Raw genomic sequence first — 18,002 nt, forward strand, 5'->3', positions numbered from 1 at the left:
ATGACTTCCTGCAGACTGCCTCTGCTTACCCGAATCGTACCATTAATACGACCCGGGGCCAGGATATTTACCGGCTCGCCCTGTCTGGCTCCAGTGTTGGTCAGCATGCTCAGCTCAGCATGCCAGTTAATTCTTCTGCCCGGGATGTGTGGCTCATGTGGGTCAGAGTCAAAGACCAACTTTGGGAATGCAAGTGTTTAGTAACATGAAGGAGAGACACTTCGGCAGGAACTGCTTTAGGTCTGTTTGGGAAGTTGCACGTTGACTTTGCTCGCTGTACAGTGGAGAAGGAAAGGTTTTAGGGCATTTCCTTGTTAAATATTTTCCATCCGATCGTCCACGCCACACTGCATGTTGAAGAAAAGTATAATCCCCTATATGTACTCCATCGGGGTTATGGACTAAAGGGCACAGCGATATATGTGTCTCTATAGTACTTTTGTTCTAGGGATTGCCTTACAAGCTGCATTTGCAGAAGCCCATGCGGCCGTCACTTCCCTTCGGGCATAGAAGGGTTATCACCTCATTGACTTTGACTTTTCATGCTGATTCCTCTACAGCAGGCACTTGGTGACACAGAAAGATTTACAGCTTTTCAATGGGTATTTCCTGTTTCAGCTCCCTGGCCATCTCCTGATAACAAATTATGTTGAACTTTCCTGTGATTGCTTCAAGGACATATGTCACTTGAGGCCCTTTCCTGTGATATCATAAGGTCAAAGTGCATGTGACATCATTTCCTGTGATGTCATCATTATGCTAATTACTATTTTTGAAACGAATGTTGGCATGTAATCCTTGCCAACCCTACAGATTTAGGCAGTTGGCTACTGCTTTTTAAGCAGTCCTATCGCCTACAGATTTGGGGGACAGATCCTACTGCTTTTCACAGTGGCAGGTAATGTATGTGACTCTAAGGCAGGCTGCAGGACAAGGCATGCAACACATTAATTTTTCTGTGCAGTGGGCTAGTAGGTGAGTACTTTGATTGGGCTCAGACCAATCTACTGACCTGACAGCCATAGCTCTCAACCATTTGTGTCACAAAGGTGGGTGAAATCACCCAATTTAGTTTTTGGCAGGTGAGAAACCCATTGGAATGAATGCGTGTGCAGGAGGCTTGGCGGGTGAGCCAGCCCTTTACAAGGCGTGTGACACCCGCCAAAAGCGTGTGAGTTGAGAGCTATGCCTGACAGCTACGTGACTCTGTCCTGCACTTTTACCCGGACAACACTTAGGTGAACCACCAGTGAAGGCAAGTGGCAGAGTGTACCACCATCATACACATAGCTCTCAACCATTTGTCTCTCGCAAAGGCGGGTGAAATCACCCGATTTTGTTTTTGGCGGGTGAGACGCCCTTTGGAATGAATGGGCGTGCAGGAGGCTTGGCGGGTGAGTCAGCCCTTTGCAAGGCGGGCGACACCTGCCAAAAGCGGGTGAGTTGAGAGCTATGCATACATCTGCCTATCAGACTGAAGGGGCATCAGTCTCCATGTCATTCAGAATTTGGTGTTAACTTACCATTCAGAATTATACATTTTTAATATTTGAATATCTTTCCATGTTGTGCTGTTTGATCATGGGTTGTGTATTTTAGAATGCTTCAATGGTGCCAACAATGTAAGTTTTGTGCTGTGATGTTATTGTTATGCGAATGTTTTTTTTAAACTTAAAATTCCTACATCTTTTTGGTCACATAATGTTGGCAAGCATGGATGATGTATGTGTGTGTATTTGTGCGCTCGTCGTACTCCATGCCATCCCTGCATAAATCAGTGGCCCACTTGCGCCACCCGAGTTAAAAGAGCCTGGATTATCATTGATGTGTTGGTCACAGATCACAGTACACTATGAGGTAAGATGGCACTTCGCCGGTTCATTGAGCCGCTGAGGCGCAGCCTCCGTATGCGCACGCGCAGTTACTTCTTGTCCTTTTTGTGCCTGTTAGTCTTTGTCCTTCCTTTGTATCTGCGGCGCGCGAGGTGCCCGGCCTCGCTGTGCGCAGGCGCGCGGCTGACGGCACGTTCGAAACATGCACTTGCCCAGTGCTTTGTGCGCCTGCGCGTGGCTTCTGCGCGAGTTACACATGGACCTGCAAAGTGCGCTGTGTGCCCTGCGCTCCCTGCTGGGAGGCGTGTCAGCCCGGGCACTGCCGGGGGTGCTGCACACACTGAGAGGGGGTGAGGAGGGGCAGTTAACGGTCCTGTGCATGCATGCATGCGTGGGGGCTCCTGGGGACCGCAGCTTCTGAGCGAGGGACAGGCTGTGGGGAGGAGGGGTCCTGCTGGCAGGGGTACACGGTGTCACACCTCTGCAGGCGTGAGGGGGGCAGGGCACAGTATGAGAGAGTAGGGGCGGGTCAGACAAGTGACATGGAGGTAGGCACGTATGTTATAGCATGCTGGTTACATGTTCCATGCAGTGTATACATACTAACCTCATAGACTATATATGTATATAATCCCGCATTTACTATTACTGTGTTTATGTATATATTTCTGTTGTTGTAACTAAGCTTTGCATATACATGTAACCGCTACGCCCAGTTACCTTAGGGTATGCTCGCGCATTATAAATAATAAAACAAACAATCAAACGAGCTCCAGTGTTAAGCGCCCATCTTTACCCGAGGTTGATGAATGGATGCCATTGAAAGGCTTTGTGATGAAGCTATTATTCCAGCGCTTAGAAGCCGGAGGAATCCAGCAGTGCTGCATGCACACCTGACATGATTCCCTACTGGTGGGATGGTGTCTGAGGATAAAATAGATTAGCTGGATAGAGCAAGTTAAAGTACATGGAGAGTTCAGCATCTTGTGTGGCAGAGGGAAACTTCGTTTAAAAAGAGGATAGTTGCAAGTAAGCTCAAGCACTCGGGGTGCTGTCTCTGCATATACCCCTCCCCCACCCCGCTCTCTTTCTTACCTCCTCCCTAAAATAAGCACCATAAGCTCTGTGACGTATGCACTTGGGGGGACTAAGGGGACTTTCTAGCACTCTTTTCACTAAGAAATGTGGCATTTTTGGTTTTAAAGGGGGGGTCCTCTCCATGGTGCTGAAACATATTCTGGCCAGAGTCTCTGTGAGCCAGCGGCCAATGGTCCAGGTCCTGTTCTACCTTGTCCCAGTGCTGTGCCTAGTTGGATCAAACATGACTAAATTCACGTTAAGGCTTGACAGAGGCATTTTTGTGGCTTTCAGGCATTGTCTGATAAACTGCCCCATGGCCTTCCCAATAGCCCCAGCAGTGTCTCGCACCGGGTTGAGTGGAGAGAGGAGAGCAGAGGGGTCATTTTCAAGGTTAGTACCTTCTTGCTAGAGACACAGCAACAGCAATGTGTAAAAGCGACATGGCCACCCTGTAGCATCTCACATTCCAGGATGGCCATGCATCGTTTAGTTTAGTTTCTTTATTTGCACCGCGCACCGAACCCTCGGGTAACTGGGCGCTTAAAGCTTATACAGTGGTTACAAAATTATGAACGCAGATATCCACAGTGAATACAGGTAATTGTACAGAAGATACAGGTGATTTAGGACGCAGAGATATACATAGAGTACAATAACAGAGATAAGTGAAGGGTGACCAGAGGTTACAGCATGTGGTCGAGGAGGGGAGCAACAAGAAGCAGTGTCAGGCAGGGGGGGTTACATCGGATAGTGTGGAGTGGCTGGCCCAGGGACCGAGCAAACGGGGAGCTTCCTGAAGAGCCAGCTTTTGACTTTAGCTCTGATGGTCCAGAATGCGGGTTCCATCCTGAGGCTAAGGGGAAGGGCATTCCATTGTTTGGCAGCTAGAACTGGCAACTAGCTCCCCCCGCTCTTTTCAGTCGGAATCTTGGCACGGTTAGACAGTGCAAGTAGATAGACCTGGTTGGTCTGGAGGGCTGGTGTATGTTGCATTTAACAGCTAAGTATTTGGGGGCGTTGTTTGATAGGCACTTGTGGATGATGACAAGCGTGCAAAGGGCGATTCTGTCTCGTACCGGGAGCCAGTGGGCGTCCTATCTGAAACTGGAGATGTGCATGGATCTTGGTATACTTAGAACTGCTCTTAAGGTGTTATTTTGAAGGACCTGGAGTTTGTTGAGGTTCACTTCGGAGGTGCCCAGGTAGAGAGTGTTGCAGTAGTCGATCTTGGATAACACTAGGGCCCTGGCTAGTATGATGCAGCTACTGGGCGAGGGGAATTGTTTGCAGGCATTAATTAGTTTGTTAGTGTAGGCCATAGAAGACGCAGTTCAATTCACCTGCTTCTTGAGGGACAGTGTGGAGTCTAGGTAGACTCCCAGAGTTTTGATCTCTTTGGCCACTTTGATCGGGTTACCATCAATGTTGATGGAGACATAGCAGGGGTCTAGTTTGTTCAGGTGGGTTTGGGATCCGTCGATCAAGAGCTCAGTTTTATTGTCGTAGAGGCAAAGGCTGTGTCAGTGATGTGGCACCCATGCCTGGATTTCCAGGTAAATCTCATTTATTCTTTTACAATCATCTTCATAGCTCCCCGAGAGGGTGATGGGAGCCTGTGTGTCATCAGCATAGTTGGTGTATGTGACACTTAAGTTGTCAAGACGGTCGACGAGGAGTTTGGTGAAGATGTTGTAGAGCATGGGAGAAACGCACAAGCCTTGTGGCATGCCGGCACAGTGAGGCAAACAGGAGGCAAAACAGGGCCTTATACTCGGCCTTACGGTGGCGTTGATTGGCTAATAAGCCAGTCGTTGCCTAGAAACGGAGGTAACCAGCCTCAGTTTCAGGCTGTGTTGCGCCGGCCATCTTAGGAAGGGCAGAGGCCCGACAGCAACGTGGCGAACAATAATGGGGAATGGGCACTGCACAATTTGTGTGCATCGAATGGGTTGGATTCAGCATCATTTTCACCATATGTGCAGGTTTCTCAGTGCTGCAATCCGGCGCTAGCTGCTTCGAGAGATGCGGTCGCTGGAGATGCAGGGGGAGGAGGAGGGCTCCTGCCCACTCCGTCGCTCTGTCGTTCTTCCATCTGCCCATTGGTACTTGGGAGATTCCAGTTGAGTCCATTGGAGACGGTCCTAGCTGCATGCAGAGGTGCTAGTGGGGCACTCCCCTGCCTGAAATAAATTAGCAGGAATCCATCCAGTCTGCACGGCATCATTTCAGGCCTCGCAAACAAAGAAATGACCCAGAAGCCACTCACATGGCTTCTGTTTCTGAGACACGCTCACTCACCAGCCGAGCTCCTCACCTCAGTATTGGAAAACCAAGCTCCAGATTACATTGTAAGGAATATGTTACTGCCGACCTTTGAAAGTTGGGAGTGAAAGGAGTTTTAGGTAATCAAAAAAACAGGTCTCCTTTTCCACAAGCATATCTTTGGCACTAAAACATATCTTTTAATTGTAAGAACGTTAGGCAGGTTTGTGGTAACACATGCTTTCTTAGTTTTTTTAAATCAGTGCTCGAAATGGACACAAAAATACTCTGGGGACCCTCTCTTCCTTGAGTGGAGGGAGCGGACCCAATGGGTGTGGCCCCAGGCTAGGTCAAGCAACACAGTATCTCTTCATGGAACCCAAGCATGGCAATTTGCATACAAGCAAAGAGCATTATGGGAACATACGAATGGCCGCAATTTTAAATTTGAAACATGTCTGTTAATAGCGATTCAGCATTAATCCCTTTTGAGCGAGTAATGGAAGTACTGCACTTTTCATCGGTGCTAATACTCACCCTAACAAAAACATGTATGTAAATCTTATGCAAGACATACGTACCAATTTGGACAGCTTCTGAACAGAATGTGATGCTTTGGCTGTTTCTTCATTCAGTCCATGCTGAGTCTGCTGAAGCAGAGCCTGCTGTGGCGGAGAGCTTGGAGGTGCCTGGGGTTGTTCCAGGCCGTTTCCTAACCTGGCTCTGAACACATCAGTGCATGCAGCAACAACGGGTAGGCACCTGCCTGTCTGTTACTTCCTGGGACTTCCTTTTATGTTCAGAATATTTGCTTAATTTTTATGGAGAAGAACAGACTGGTACGCCTCTTAGGTGGAGGGCTTATGTGGAGGGATGATGGTCTTCCAAATGGATTGGCAGTCAGAATGCCCCCCCACCCGATTGGCTGACTTGGGCTGCTGTGTGGGCCTTAGGGTAGCTGCTCTCCCAGCTCGCCTCATTGCTGCCAGAGCGGAGATTGCAGCTGACCGTTGTCCTTTTCCTGCCTTCGCCTCATGAGAAGGACTCGCCTGCCCTGTGCCTAATTCAGTCAAATTAGCCCCACTCGCGCTCAGAGCGCATAGCCCTCCCTCCTCCCACCCGCCTCCATGCCAGCCCCTTTGTCATGATGCCTACCCCCGGAGCACCAGGCCAGGCCCAGCACCCCCGGGAGCAGGCATCATGCCCCCGGGTAAAAGCCCAGCGGCCCTTATAGGGGCTCTTTGGACTCTGTCCTGGCGCCGTTGGCGCTAGGCTCATAAAGGAAGGTGTTTTGTGCACTTAGCTGATGCAGACCATGCTGCAAGATTCAGGCGATAGTCCCTGAGACCTGAAAGGGACTATTTTGCCACTCGGGCGTGGCCAGGGAAGGATACTTACCTGGAACTACTTTGGGGGCTATTTAAGCCACGCCCAGACAGTAGCTCACGCTTCGCGTTGTTCTGCATCCAAGCAGCTGAACGCTCACCGTGTCTGCTTCTGCATCTGGTCTCCAGCCACGCCCGCCTCGATCCTGGAACACCTGTAAGGAACGAAGAGAAGAGAAAGGTGAAAACCAAGAAGTTTATCAAACTTCTTACCTGCATCCGGAACCTTCACGCCAGCGTTCCTGTTCCCGAGAAAAGACTTTCATTTAAAAGCATCGCGTTGCTCGCTGCAGCGCCGTGCTTCACTCACCTGTCCTCGAGAGTTCTTCTGGCTCCTCCGTGACTGTCTGCACCGGTCGCCACATCTCTGCGCCTAGGGGAGAGAAGAAGAGACAAAAGGTGAGCAGAAGGAACATATGAGGAAAGCCTAATTTTCCGCCATAACACTTACCAGTCTTCTGTAGGTGGACCATTCCTGATTTCGGGTCGGTGCCGCTTTGTTGGCAGGTACCGCACCCAGGCCCCTATGGGGAAAGGACAAAATACATTACTGGAGGAATATAAAGACATTAAGAGGGATCGCCTGAGTTTACCATCGGCAATTCAATCCCTCAACGCATCGCCTTCATTCTGCACCTGAAATAAAGGACAGATCACAGGTTAGGAAGGCAACAGAAAAGGAGGCTCAACACTTGAACTTTTGTAATCTTCATACTTCCGGCGTTCCGCTCGGAAAAGTCAAGTGGATTTTGCCAGCGCCATTTTGAAAACCAGTGAAGTAACTGGACTAACACGCCCCCCTGCACCAGAAGCAGGATGGAGAGTTCATCCTTTCAAACCATAAGGTGAGCTTCAACCGGGGATTTCGGAGGAAGGTAGAGAAGAACGAAGGGGGAAGGGGGGAGCAAGCACACTATTCTGCAGACTGTTAATCCCCTTTCTCATCTGCAGAAGGATATTCCTACGGGCCAGACAAGCAAGATTTGAGGGTCCTGTTCAGTCAGTGTTCCGAGTTCTGCGCATCACGCTCAAAGAGGCCAAAGCAACCCAGACTAGACCAGCGCCTCCGTGGGAGTCAGGTGAGCGTTACACCCTCCCCCCCCCCTGATTGGCTGCCTGACGCTCTTAGCTGACCGTCCCTGGGCAGCCCTCTGCCCGGCAGCCCTTCAGCTAAGGGCCCCCTAGGCAAAGGGCGGCTCCCTGACTGGTGGCTCCTGGTGGTGTCTGCAGGTGTCCGCAGGGGACGCCAGGCCCCAGCCCCCTCCCTTCGACCTCCTGCTCACCCCTCCTTCCGCTCACTAGCTGTTAACCTCTGCTGTTCTTCATGCACAAAACCACCTGACTTTATTACCGCTTTGTGAAACCTAGGCCCTTTCTCCCTCTCTAGGATTCTCAAATTTAGGTGGCCCTAAAGTATTTGTATTGGTACCACCACTGTAACTGCATTGTTGAAACCTAGGCCTTTTCTCCCTCTCTAGGATTTATCAAATTTAGGTGGCCCTAAAGTATTTGTATTGGTACCACCACTGTAACTGCATTGTTAAAACCTAGGCCTTTTCTCCCCCTCTAGGATTCTCAAATTTAGGTATGTCTTCTTTCCTGTCTTGAATGTCTTGTGCCTTTCTTACGCTCACCTCCTAAGTGCCATCGTCTTGTCCCACTCTCCTGTGCACTTGCCTTTCGTTGTCTTGTCTGTCTACCCCCTAAACCCCCCTCCCCTCCCACCTACTCTATGGTGCTCTCTGTCTCCCCTATCTTTTCAAACTGCTTCTCTATCGGCCATCCTGCTCTCCTCACTAAGTCTGGTAGGAAAAAGTTTAAAAAGGACATCCTGGTCTCCAACCCAGGCCTTCCTATCGCCGACACCTACATCAGTGCCTCCTCCAAGGAAACTCTCACCGACATCCTCTTTGTCGTTCCTTCACCAGATCTATGGACCTGTTCTAACTCGATGGGTCCGACTTGATGGTCGTGCAGTTATGTAATGCCTCCGTCCCCAAGTACCGCTCGAGCAGAATGTAAACACTGCCCTAGCAATCCTTGAGGCCACCTGTGTGGAGTGTCGTCCTCAGCCTGGTACCGGGAACGCCGGAAGGACCCCTGAGTGCTGTAAGGCAAAGGGTTATAATCAAGGAAACACCCAAAAGGCAATTGGCAGAGGGAGCAAACAAGATACAGTGACACCAGCTTACCTAAAGGGGTGGAGCATAGGTAAGAGACCTATAGAGACAGCAGGGGAACCCACAGCAGGCTGAGATGATGTACTTGGCACTCCTGAAAACACCTGGTGGAACAAGAACTTGATCCGTGGCAAAACCTGAAGCAATCCGAGGTTTGCAGAAACAGAAGGGTAATCCAAAGGCAAGTCCAGAGTACAAACAGGTGTCAGGTGTCCAGGAGATCAGAGAGCACGCCAAAGTCCAAGGGTAATCCGAGAGCAGGTCCAAGTGAAACGTTCCAAGGTCGAGGTAAGGAGAGTAACAGGAAGCAATAGGTAACGCCTGGCAGCCCTCCGGAGAAGTAGCTGTGAAGCAAAGTGTTGTGTTTGCCGGCTTCTTTTGAAGCGGCGAGCGGTGTCACGTGACGCATCACGTGACCGCTCGCACGCGTTACGTAGAGCGCACGCGGCCAGCTATTGGTGCTGCCGGTACTTCCTGGTATACTGGCATTGCTGGCTGTGCAGGAGGCACCATGGCAACCGCCAACGCGGAAAAGGGCGAAAAGAGGCGGGTCCGCCCAACATGGTATCCCGCCTGCCGTGCTTCCCCTGCTGATGTGAATGGAGAATACGACGGCGAGAAGCGCCTGGTGGGAGAGACAGGTGTGAGGGGGGAAGTGGGAGATGGGGTGTGTGTGGGGGCGTGACAGAGCCCCCCCTCAAAGGCCCACGACCGTGTGGGCTGGATGGATGTTCACGGCGAAATCGGGCCACCAAGCGGGGAGCGTGTACATCCCGGGAGGTAACCCAGGAGCGGTCCTCAGGGCCGTAACCCAGCCAGTCCACTAGATATTGCAACCCGCCCCTGTACATACGGGAACCCAGAATAGCCCGCACCTCAAACACATCGGGGGACGAGACAGAGACCGGGGCAGGAGGGGTAGCCAACTGGGTAGGGCCAGGGCATGGCTTTAGCAGGGAGACGTGAAACACCGGGTGGATCCGCCAGGCGGGAGGCGGGTTCAGGACCTTGACCACCTCATATGGACCCACAAAGCGAGGGAGAAGTTTGCAACAGCCAGGGATGTGCAAATGGCGGGTAGAGAGCCAAACCCGGTCCCCCACTTTGTAAGCAGGCGCATCCGCCCTCCTCCTGTCAGCAGCGGTTTTCATGGAGGTCTGGGCTTCGCGCAGGTGGACCAACGTTTGGGCATGGACCGAGACCAAATCCCGAGCACAGGCCGAAGCGGCGGGGGTATCAGAAGAGAAGTCCGGAATGGGGAGAGTACGGGGGTGTTGGCCATAGAGGGCGAAGAAAGGCGAGAACCCAGTAGCAGAGTGAAGTGTATTGTTATAAGCGAACTCGGCGAGATGCAACAGGTTGAGCCAAGTGTCCTGGTACTGTAACGTTAGGCAGCGTAGGTACTGCTCCAATGTCTGATTGACCCTCTCGGTTTGCCTGTCGCTCTCTGGATGGTAAGCAGAGGAATAATGAGCATCGATACCCAACAGAGAGGTGAGGGCCCACCAGAAACGGGAGGTGAACTGCGTTCCTCGATCGGACACCAACACATGGGGCAGGCCAAAGAGACAGAACACAGACCTAAAGAAATGCTTGGCCAAGACCGGGGCTGAGGGTACCCCCTTGCATGGTACGAAACGGGCCAGTTTGGTATAGGAGTCGACAACGACACAAATAGTATCGAAACCCTGTGTACGTGGCAGATCAGTAATCGGGTCCATTGAGACCGTTTGCCAGGGTCATGGAGGAACGGGGAGAGGGAGAAGAAGACCCAGAGGTCGGCCCCTGCGTGACTTGCCCTGGGCACAGACTGAGTAGGTATTGACGTAGTTCTGTACGTCGCATTTCATAGTCGGCCACCAACACCAGCGTTTGAGTAGGTCTAGAGTGCGATGCTGCCCGGGGTGACCATTAATGGCAGCATCATGAGACCAGTCTAATGCCAGGTTCCTGGTTTCGCTTGTGGGAAGAAAGAGCTTCCAGTGTCCAAAGGGCAGCCCATCCTGCATAACCGGATCCCATTCTGTTAGTGATTGTGGATAGAGGGAGACCCACTGTCGTATGGTGGACTGTAAAGAAGGCGACGGTGTGCAGACACAAACTACATGAGTCTCACTCAACAAGGTTTCAGGGAAGGATGGGAGAACCTCCCCCCCAGGGGAACGAGACAGAGCATCTGCTTTCCCATGCCCGACACCAGGTCTATGTTTGACCACGAAGTCGAACGCGGCAAAGAATAGATGCCAATGTACCTGTCGGCTGTTTGTACATTTCAGAGAGGCAAGGTCCTGGAGATTCTTATGATCGGAGAACAGCACAGTCTGGTGTTTTGCGCCCAAGAGGTGGTGTCTCCAGATCTGTAGAGCGTCCTTAATGGCCAATAGTTCTTTTTCCGTAACTGTGTAGTGCAATTCGCTTGCCGTAAACTTTCAAGAGTGAAATGCAACCGGATGCAGACGACCAGTGGCAGGACATGGTTGGGACAGTACAGCGCCTAGTGCATAGGAGGATGCGTCTGCCTCGAGGACAAGCGGGAGTTCAGGGTCAGGGTGTTGTAACACCGGAGCAGTGGTGAACATGGTTTTCAGAGAGTCAAAGGCGTTTTGTTGTGTCACGGACCAGACATAGGGGACGGAAGGGCTGGTGAGCGCAGTGAGTGGTGCTACGATAGAGGAGAACCCAGTGTCATGCCTGCTGGACATATCTCTGGACCAGGAACGACTTCTCCATACAAAATGAGTTACGCCCATAGAACCACTAGACCATTCTACTCAAAATGGAGGTTGTTCGATGCATTGCCCGGAAAACAACGTCTGCATTTTTCATGTCGTTAAATTTCACATGACTTAGGTCCGTCACGTGTATCACGGCAGTGCGTACATAAGCAGCGTGGAAACTCCGATCGCTGCTTCTGATTAAGTCATTTTTGGCGTTTTGGTAGCTGAAATTCGGACCTGCGTTCTCGCATTCCCTTCAGCAACTTCTTTGGCCTATTTTGAGCGTGTTTCCTCCACACGCTAATTCCGGAGCTGCGTGAATCCTGTTCGCGTGCCAAGTCTCCACGCGGACGCTGTCTGCAAGCGCGGCTGTCCTTAGCTGCGTGAATCCTGTTCGCGTGCCACATCTCCACGTGGACGCTGTCTGCAAGCGCGGCTGTCCTGAGCTGCGTGAATCCTGTTCACGTGCCAAATCTCCACGCGGACGCTGTCTGCAAGCGCGGCTGTCCTTAGCTGCGTGAATCCTGTTCGCGTGCCAAATCTCCACGCGGACGCTGTCTGCAAGCGCGGCAGTCCTGAGCTGCGTGAATCCTGTCCGCGTGCCAAATCTCCACGCGGACGCTGTCTGCAAGCGCGGCTGTCCTGAGCTGCGTGAATCCTGTCCGCGTGCCAAATCTCCACGCGGAAGCTGTCTGCAAGCGCGGCTGTCCTGAGCTGCGTGAATCCTGTCCGCGTGCCAAATCTCCATGCGGACGTTGTCTGCAAGCGCGGCTGTCCTGAGCTGCGTGAATCCTGTTCGCGTGTCAAATCTCCACGCGGACGCTGTCTGCAAACGCGGCTGTCCTGAGCTGCGTGTATCTTGTTTGCGTGCTAAATATCTACACGCGGACGCTGTTTTCAAGCGCGGCTGGCCTGACTGCGTGTATTTCTATCACGTGCAATCCTGCACGTGGTTTTCTGAACTATTTTGACCTTTTGGTACCTGTAACAGTTAACAGGTGAAATTATAATTTTTGTTCATCGTGGGAAAGGAAGTATTTCATGAACTATTGGAAGGTTATTGTGCACAGTACTTTGGACGCTATCCTGTGGTGCACCAACCCGGTATCTAGCGAGAGCCTCGTGTCGTTCGGGATAAGTCTCCCTTACTAATCTTCCCTTCCTTTGTCGTTTGTTCAACTCCTGGTTTTCTTCAAGAAACCTTCGTGGATTTCTTCAGTTTTGCCATAAGGTCAGTGTCTGAATTAATGCTAATACTGTGTTATCTTAGTAATTCGATTGGGACAGTTTCTTATGATACTTTATCTATCCTAGGCATACTTCCTACACAATTCCCACGCCCTTTCCAGTGATCCATCTCTCTGCCTATTTCATCCAGTCAGAGAGTTGTATCATTTGGAAGGTCTAATTTGACCTGCCTACAATCAAGTCGTGTGAAAATAGGATCCGGAAGAGCCCTACCAAATTGAATCCTTTTTTGGTTACTGTATCCTTTTCAGTTGATACATTGGTGATTTATGACACCCATCAATGAATCGTCGGTAAAAGTTAGCGAAACCCAAAAATGACTGCAGTTGCTTAAGTGTGGTCGGAATTGGCCATTCGTTGATTGCCCGGACTTTGGACTGATTCATAGAGAGACCCCCGGGAGAGAAATGGAACCCCAAGAACTCAACCTGACTGGTGTGGAAAAGACACTTCTTGGGTTTAGCAAATAGTGCGTTGGCTTGGAGTCGTACCAACACTTCCTTAACATGCGTGATGTGTTCATCGAGGGAGGAAGAGAAAACCAGTATGTCATCTAAGTACACTACCACGTAGGCGTTCAGGATATCGCTGAATATGTTATCCATGAAGCGCTGAAACGTAGCAGGAGCATTACAGAGGCCAAAAGGCATAACTGTATACTCGAACAACCCTTGTCGTGAGCAGAAGGCCGTCTTCCATTCATCTCCATCACGCATGCGTACGAGATTGTACGCCCCCCGAAAATCCAGTTTGGTGTAAATCTTGGCATGAGTGAGTTTGTCTAACAACGGGGTAATAAGAGGTATGGGATAGCGGTTTTTTACCGTGATGGCGTTCAAACGCCTGTAATTTATGCAAGGACGGAGATTCCCTTCCTTCTTTGGCACAAAGAAGATAGGACTTGCAGCTTGGGATGTTGACGGGCGAATGTGACCCAGACGCAGGGCCTGCTGTATGTACTCTTGCAGGACTCGCTCTTCCGTCTGGGTTAGGGAGTAGATCCGGCCCTTTGGGATTGGAGTGTCCGGGACTAAATCAATGGGGCAGTCGTAGGGTCGATGCAGAGGAAGACCTTCCGCAGAGCCTTTGTCCAACACAGCCCGGAACTAATGATACTCAGGAGGTATGTTGTTCGTGACTGCCCCTATCATGTGAGTGTCCTGGGTGTCGGACCTGTCTTCTATGGCTAAAGAAGCGAATACCCCTAGGATGTCTGCGGGGCTGGAAGCCCGAGGTGTCTCGAGCAGGCAGTAATATTGGCACGTTTCTGATTCGAAGGAGACTTGACCCGTGCCCCAGTTAATCAGAGGATTGTGCCTCTTCAGCCAAGGAATGCCCAGGATGACTCCGAACTGAGGTGTGGCTATGAGATCAAATGACATGGTCTCTATATGGACTTCCTGTATGATTAATTCCAACGGGGCTGTCTGTTGCAGGATTGGTCCAGAGGCTAGGGACGTCCCGTCTACTGCATGAACCAGTTCGGGGTGTTTTTTTGTGATCAGAGTTAAGTTCAGTGAACTGGCTAGCGCTATATCTATAAAGCAGCCTGTAGCTCCAGAGTCGATCACTATTCGTACTGCATGGGAGATACCTGCAGCAGGGTTTAAGGAAGCTTGTACCACCACAGGTCTGACGGGACCAAAAGCCGGATCAGAGGAATTTTGTATAGGACTCGCCCCAACCCCTGATCTCAAGGGCGAGTCTTCGGAAAACCCGGAATTTTGTTCTTTGGCCGACGGTTGAGACCGCAGTAGAAGCAAGCATTGTCCGCCCTTCTGCGCTCTCGTTCGGCATGAGTAATGGGGCTGCGTACCCCGCCGATCTGCATGGGTTCGGGTGAGGTGCAGGATGTGGTTGAAAGTGAGGTATGGGATAGCCCTGCTTCCCCAAACGTTCTGCCCGTCTGGCGTCGATTTGCAAGGTCAAATCAACTAAGTCGGTATAGAGTGAGGGAAAAGAAGGCACCACAGATAAAGCATCCTTCATGGAACCACACAAGCCCCGATAGTAGATCACTGCCTTTTTGTTCTCTGGCCAGGTGGTCTCAGTAGCGAGCTGGTTGAACTTGGTGATATACTCAATGAGGGTGGACCGGCCTTGAGTAAGATCCAGGAGTTCCATGTCTCTGGATTGGGCTTTATATCTAGTGTCGAAAACCTTGGCCATTTCTTGGATCAATAACTCTAAATCGTACAGGGCAGGATGGTCGCCCTCCAACAATGGGTTGGCCCACGTGGCTGCCACACCCAACAAATGGGAGAGAAGAAAAGCCGCCTTAGAGACAGAATCAGAGAAAGCCTGGGGTCGGCACAAGAAATGCAGTTTGCACTGGTTTATGAAGGTGCGATATTTCCTAGGATCCCCCTGATACCTCTCAGGGGCTGCTAGAGGAAATGGGGTCTGAACCACCACAGACGGGGCTGGCAGGGTGGGTGGTGTGACAGGAATCGGGTTTTGGGGTGGGGCGGCATCGCCGAACTCGGCGTCAACAGGTAAGGGATGTTGTGTGCTTTGCATGGCATCAAGGCGGTGGTTCAATGCAGTGGTGGCAGCGGCCAGGTCAGTGCGGAGGGCAGTGGTAGCAGCTGCCATATCTGCCCTAAGCGATGTCACTGCTTGCATTAAGGCAGTCACAGGGTCCCCGGCTGAAACATCCATAACTGGACGACCATAAGGCTTCACAGTCTGTTCTAACTCGATGGGTCCGACTTGATGGTCGTGCAGTTTTGTAATGCCTCCGTCCCCAAGTACCGCTCGAGCAGAATGTAAACACTGCCCTAGCAATCCTTGAGGCCACAGGTGTGGAGTGTCGTCGTCAGCCTAGTACCGGGAACGCTGGGAGGACCTCTGAGTGCTGTAAGGCAAAGGGTTATAATCAAGGAAACACCCAAAAGGCAATTGGCAGAGGGAGCAAACAAGATACAGTGACACCAGCTTACCTAAAGGGGTGGAGCATAGGTAAGAGACCTATAGAGACAGCAGGGGAACCCACAGCAGGCTGAGATGATGTACCTGGCACTCCTGAAAACACCTGGTGGAACAAGAACTTGATCCGTGGCAAAACCTGAAGCAATCCGAGGTTTGCAGAAACAGAAGGGTAATCCAAAGGCAAGTCCAGAGTACAAACAGGTGTCAGGTGTCCGGGAGATCAGAGAGCACGCCAAAGTCCAAGGGTAATCCGAGAGCAGGTCCAAGTGAAACGTTCCAAGGTCGAGGTAAGGAGTGTAACAGGAAGCAATAGGTAACGCCTGGCAGTCCTCCGGAGAAGTAGCTGTGAAGCAAAGTGTTGTGTTTGCCGGCTTCTTTTGAAGTGGCGAGCGGTGTCATGTGACGCATCACGTGATCGCTTGCACGCGTTACGTGGAGCGCATTGCGGCCAGCGATTGGTGCTGCCGGTACTTCCTGGTATACTGGCGTCGCTGGCTGTGCAGGAGGCACCATGGCAACCGCCAACGCGGAAAAGGGCGAAAAGAGGCGGGTCCGCCCAACATGGTATCCCGCCTGCCGTGCTTCCCCTGCTGATGTGAATGGAGAATACGACGGCGAGAAGCGCCTGGTGGGAGAGACAGGCGTGAGGGGGGAAGTGGGAGATGGGGTGTGTTTGGGGGCGTGACAGGACCCCTCATATGGTCTGTTCTCTCTCCTTTCTCCCATTAATGGTGGTACCCGTTGGGACGCCCTCCTTCTTATCCTCCAAGGTCATCGTTAATGTCTACTCTAATGGGACAGTCTTGCTCCAAGGCCCTCAGGCCAACCTTCATCTCATTGATAGACGCTTTCCGCGCCTCATCAACTTCCTTTCTTCTCCCGCTGTCCCCTCCTCCCTCTCCTTGGCTACCTTGTCTTCCCCCTCCCTCTCTGCCCCCTCTCGGGCACTCTCTACACTTCCGCAGAGCGTATCTCTGATCTGTACCCCTCCCGGAAGTCCTTCAAGGTGGGCAACCTTTTCCACATTGCCACTCTTAACTCCCGCTCCGCTGTCAAACACTCCTCTGATATCTGCCGCCTTCTTGAAGAACTTGACCTCGATGTCCTCGGTCTCACTAAGACATGGTTTACGGCCAGCTCTGTCACCAGCTTTGACACGCTCCTACCTGATGGCTACAAGATCCTCTCTGCGCCCAGGCCCAATCGCTCTGGGGCTGGCGTAGCCCTTATCTTCCCTGAGTGGATTCCTACCTCTGTCATCCCTACGCAGGCCTACTCCTCTTTTGAATGCCTCGTCTGCAGGCTCTCTCTCTCACATAGCCACTCCCTCACTGTGGCTATTATCTATCGGCCACCTGGTCAGGTTTCTTCCTTCCTCTCTGAGTGGGCGGACCTCTCCTCCTCACTCCTGGCCTCAACCACTCAACTCCTCCTTCTTGGAGACTTCAACATCCACCTGGATGCCTCCTGTCCCCCCTCTGAACTCTTTTGCGACCTCTGCAACTCTCTCTCACTCACCATTCTCCCCTCTGGCCCGACTCATTCTGCAGGGCACACTCTCGATGTTCTGATCTCTTCAGACCTTCCCCTCTCTGTCCCTCTTTCCACTCCTCTCTCCTGGAGTGACCACTTTCTCCTATCCTCCCACCTCACCCTCCCTACCCCGCAGGCCAAGCCACCTCCGTCACTGCCACCCACCTTCTCGGTCACCTGACCCATGAAGCGTGTGTCAGTTGAGGCTTTCGCTGCCACCTTCTCACCCCTTCCTCCCCCCCCGGCTGACTCTCACCCTGACACAGCCCTCTCCACACTCCACTCTTCTATATCTGATACTCTTGATATCCTTGCCCCTGTCGTGAGAATCCGCCTGAAGCCCAAAGCCAAGTTTAACTCCTGGTATGACTCAGACCTCGTCACCCTTAAACGCAAGTGTAGGGTTGCCGAGAGGAAATGGCGTGCTTCAAGATCATCCTCTGACAAACTGGCATACCGCCTGCTGCAAAGGCAACACCGGCTCTCCATCCTCATCCTCACCAAGAAGAGAGCTCTTATCCAAGCCCGCGTCTCTGCTGCATCTAACAACTCGGCTGAACTTTTTAAAATCTGCAAGGAACTGGCCAATCCTGCCGTAGTCTCTACCTCTCCTGTCCCTTCCCAGGCCCCCTGCACGGCACTGGCTTCTCACTTAATTTAAAAAACTCAGAACATCCTGTACTCACTCTCCCTTTCTCATCCCCCTCCCGCTATTCCCTGCTCCTCCTCTGGCCCTTCTGCAGCCACCCCTCCTCCCTCCTTCTCTGCCTTTCCCCTTTTCTCTCCAGACAAGATTTCTAGACAAGTCTGATCTATGAAAGTTTCGTCGAGGGT

General features: G+C 51.7%; 1 protein-coding gene across 2 annotated transcripts in view; it reads left to right on the forward strand.

The window, feature by feature from the left end:
- Positions 1–2,032: 2,032 nt before the first annotated feature.
- LOC138527375 (uncharacterized) overlaps positions 2,033–18,002 on the forward strand; it is a 339,830-nt gene continuing 323,860 nt past the window's right edge. For both annotated transcript variants that reach the window (XM_069638451.1, XM_069638452.1), the window contains exon 1: positions 2,033–2,182. In XM_069638451.1, coding sequence (XP_069494552.1) covers positions 2,035–2,182 — 148 coding nt within the window. In that variant the 5' untranslated portion in view covers positions 2,033–2,034. The remainder of the gene's footprint in view (positions 2,183–18,002) is intronic.

This window comes from Ambystoma mexicanum, chromosome 14 (assembly GCF_040938575.1).
Source record: "Ambystoma mexicanum isolate Mex_15411 chromosome 14, UKY_AmexF1_1, whole genome shotgun sequence".
Taxonomy (NCBI): domain Eukaryota; kingdom Metazoa; phylum Chordata; class Amphibia; order Caudata; family Ambystomatidae; genus Ambystoma; species Ambystoma mexicanum.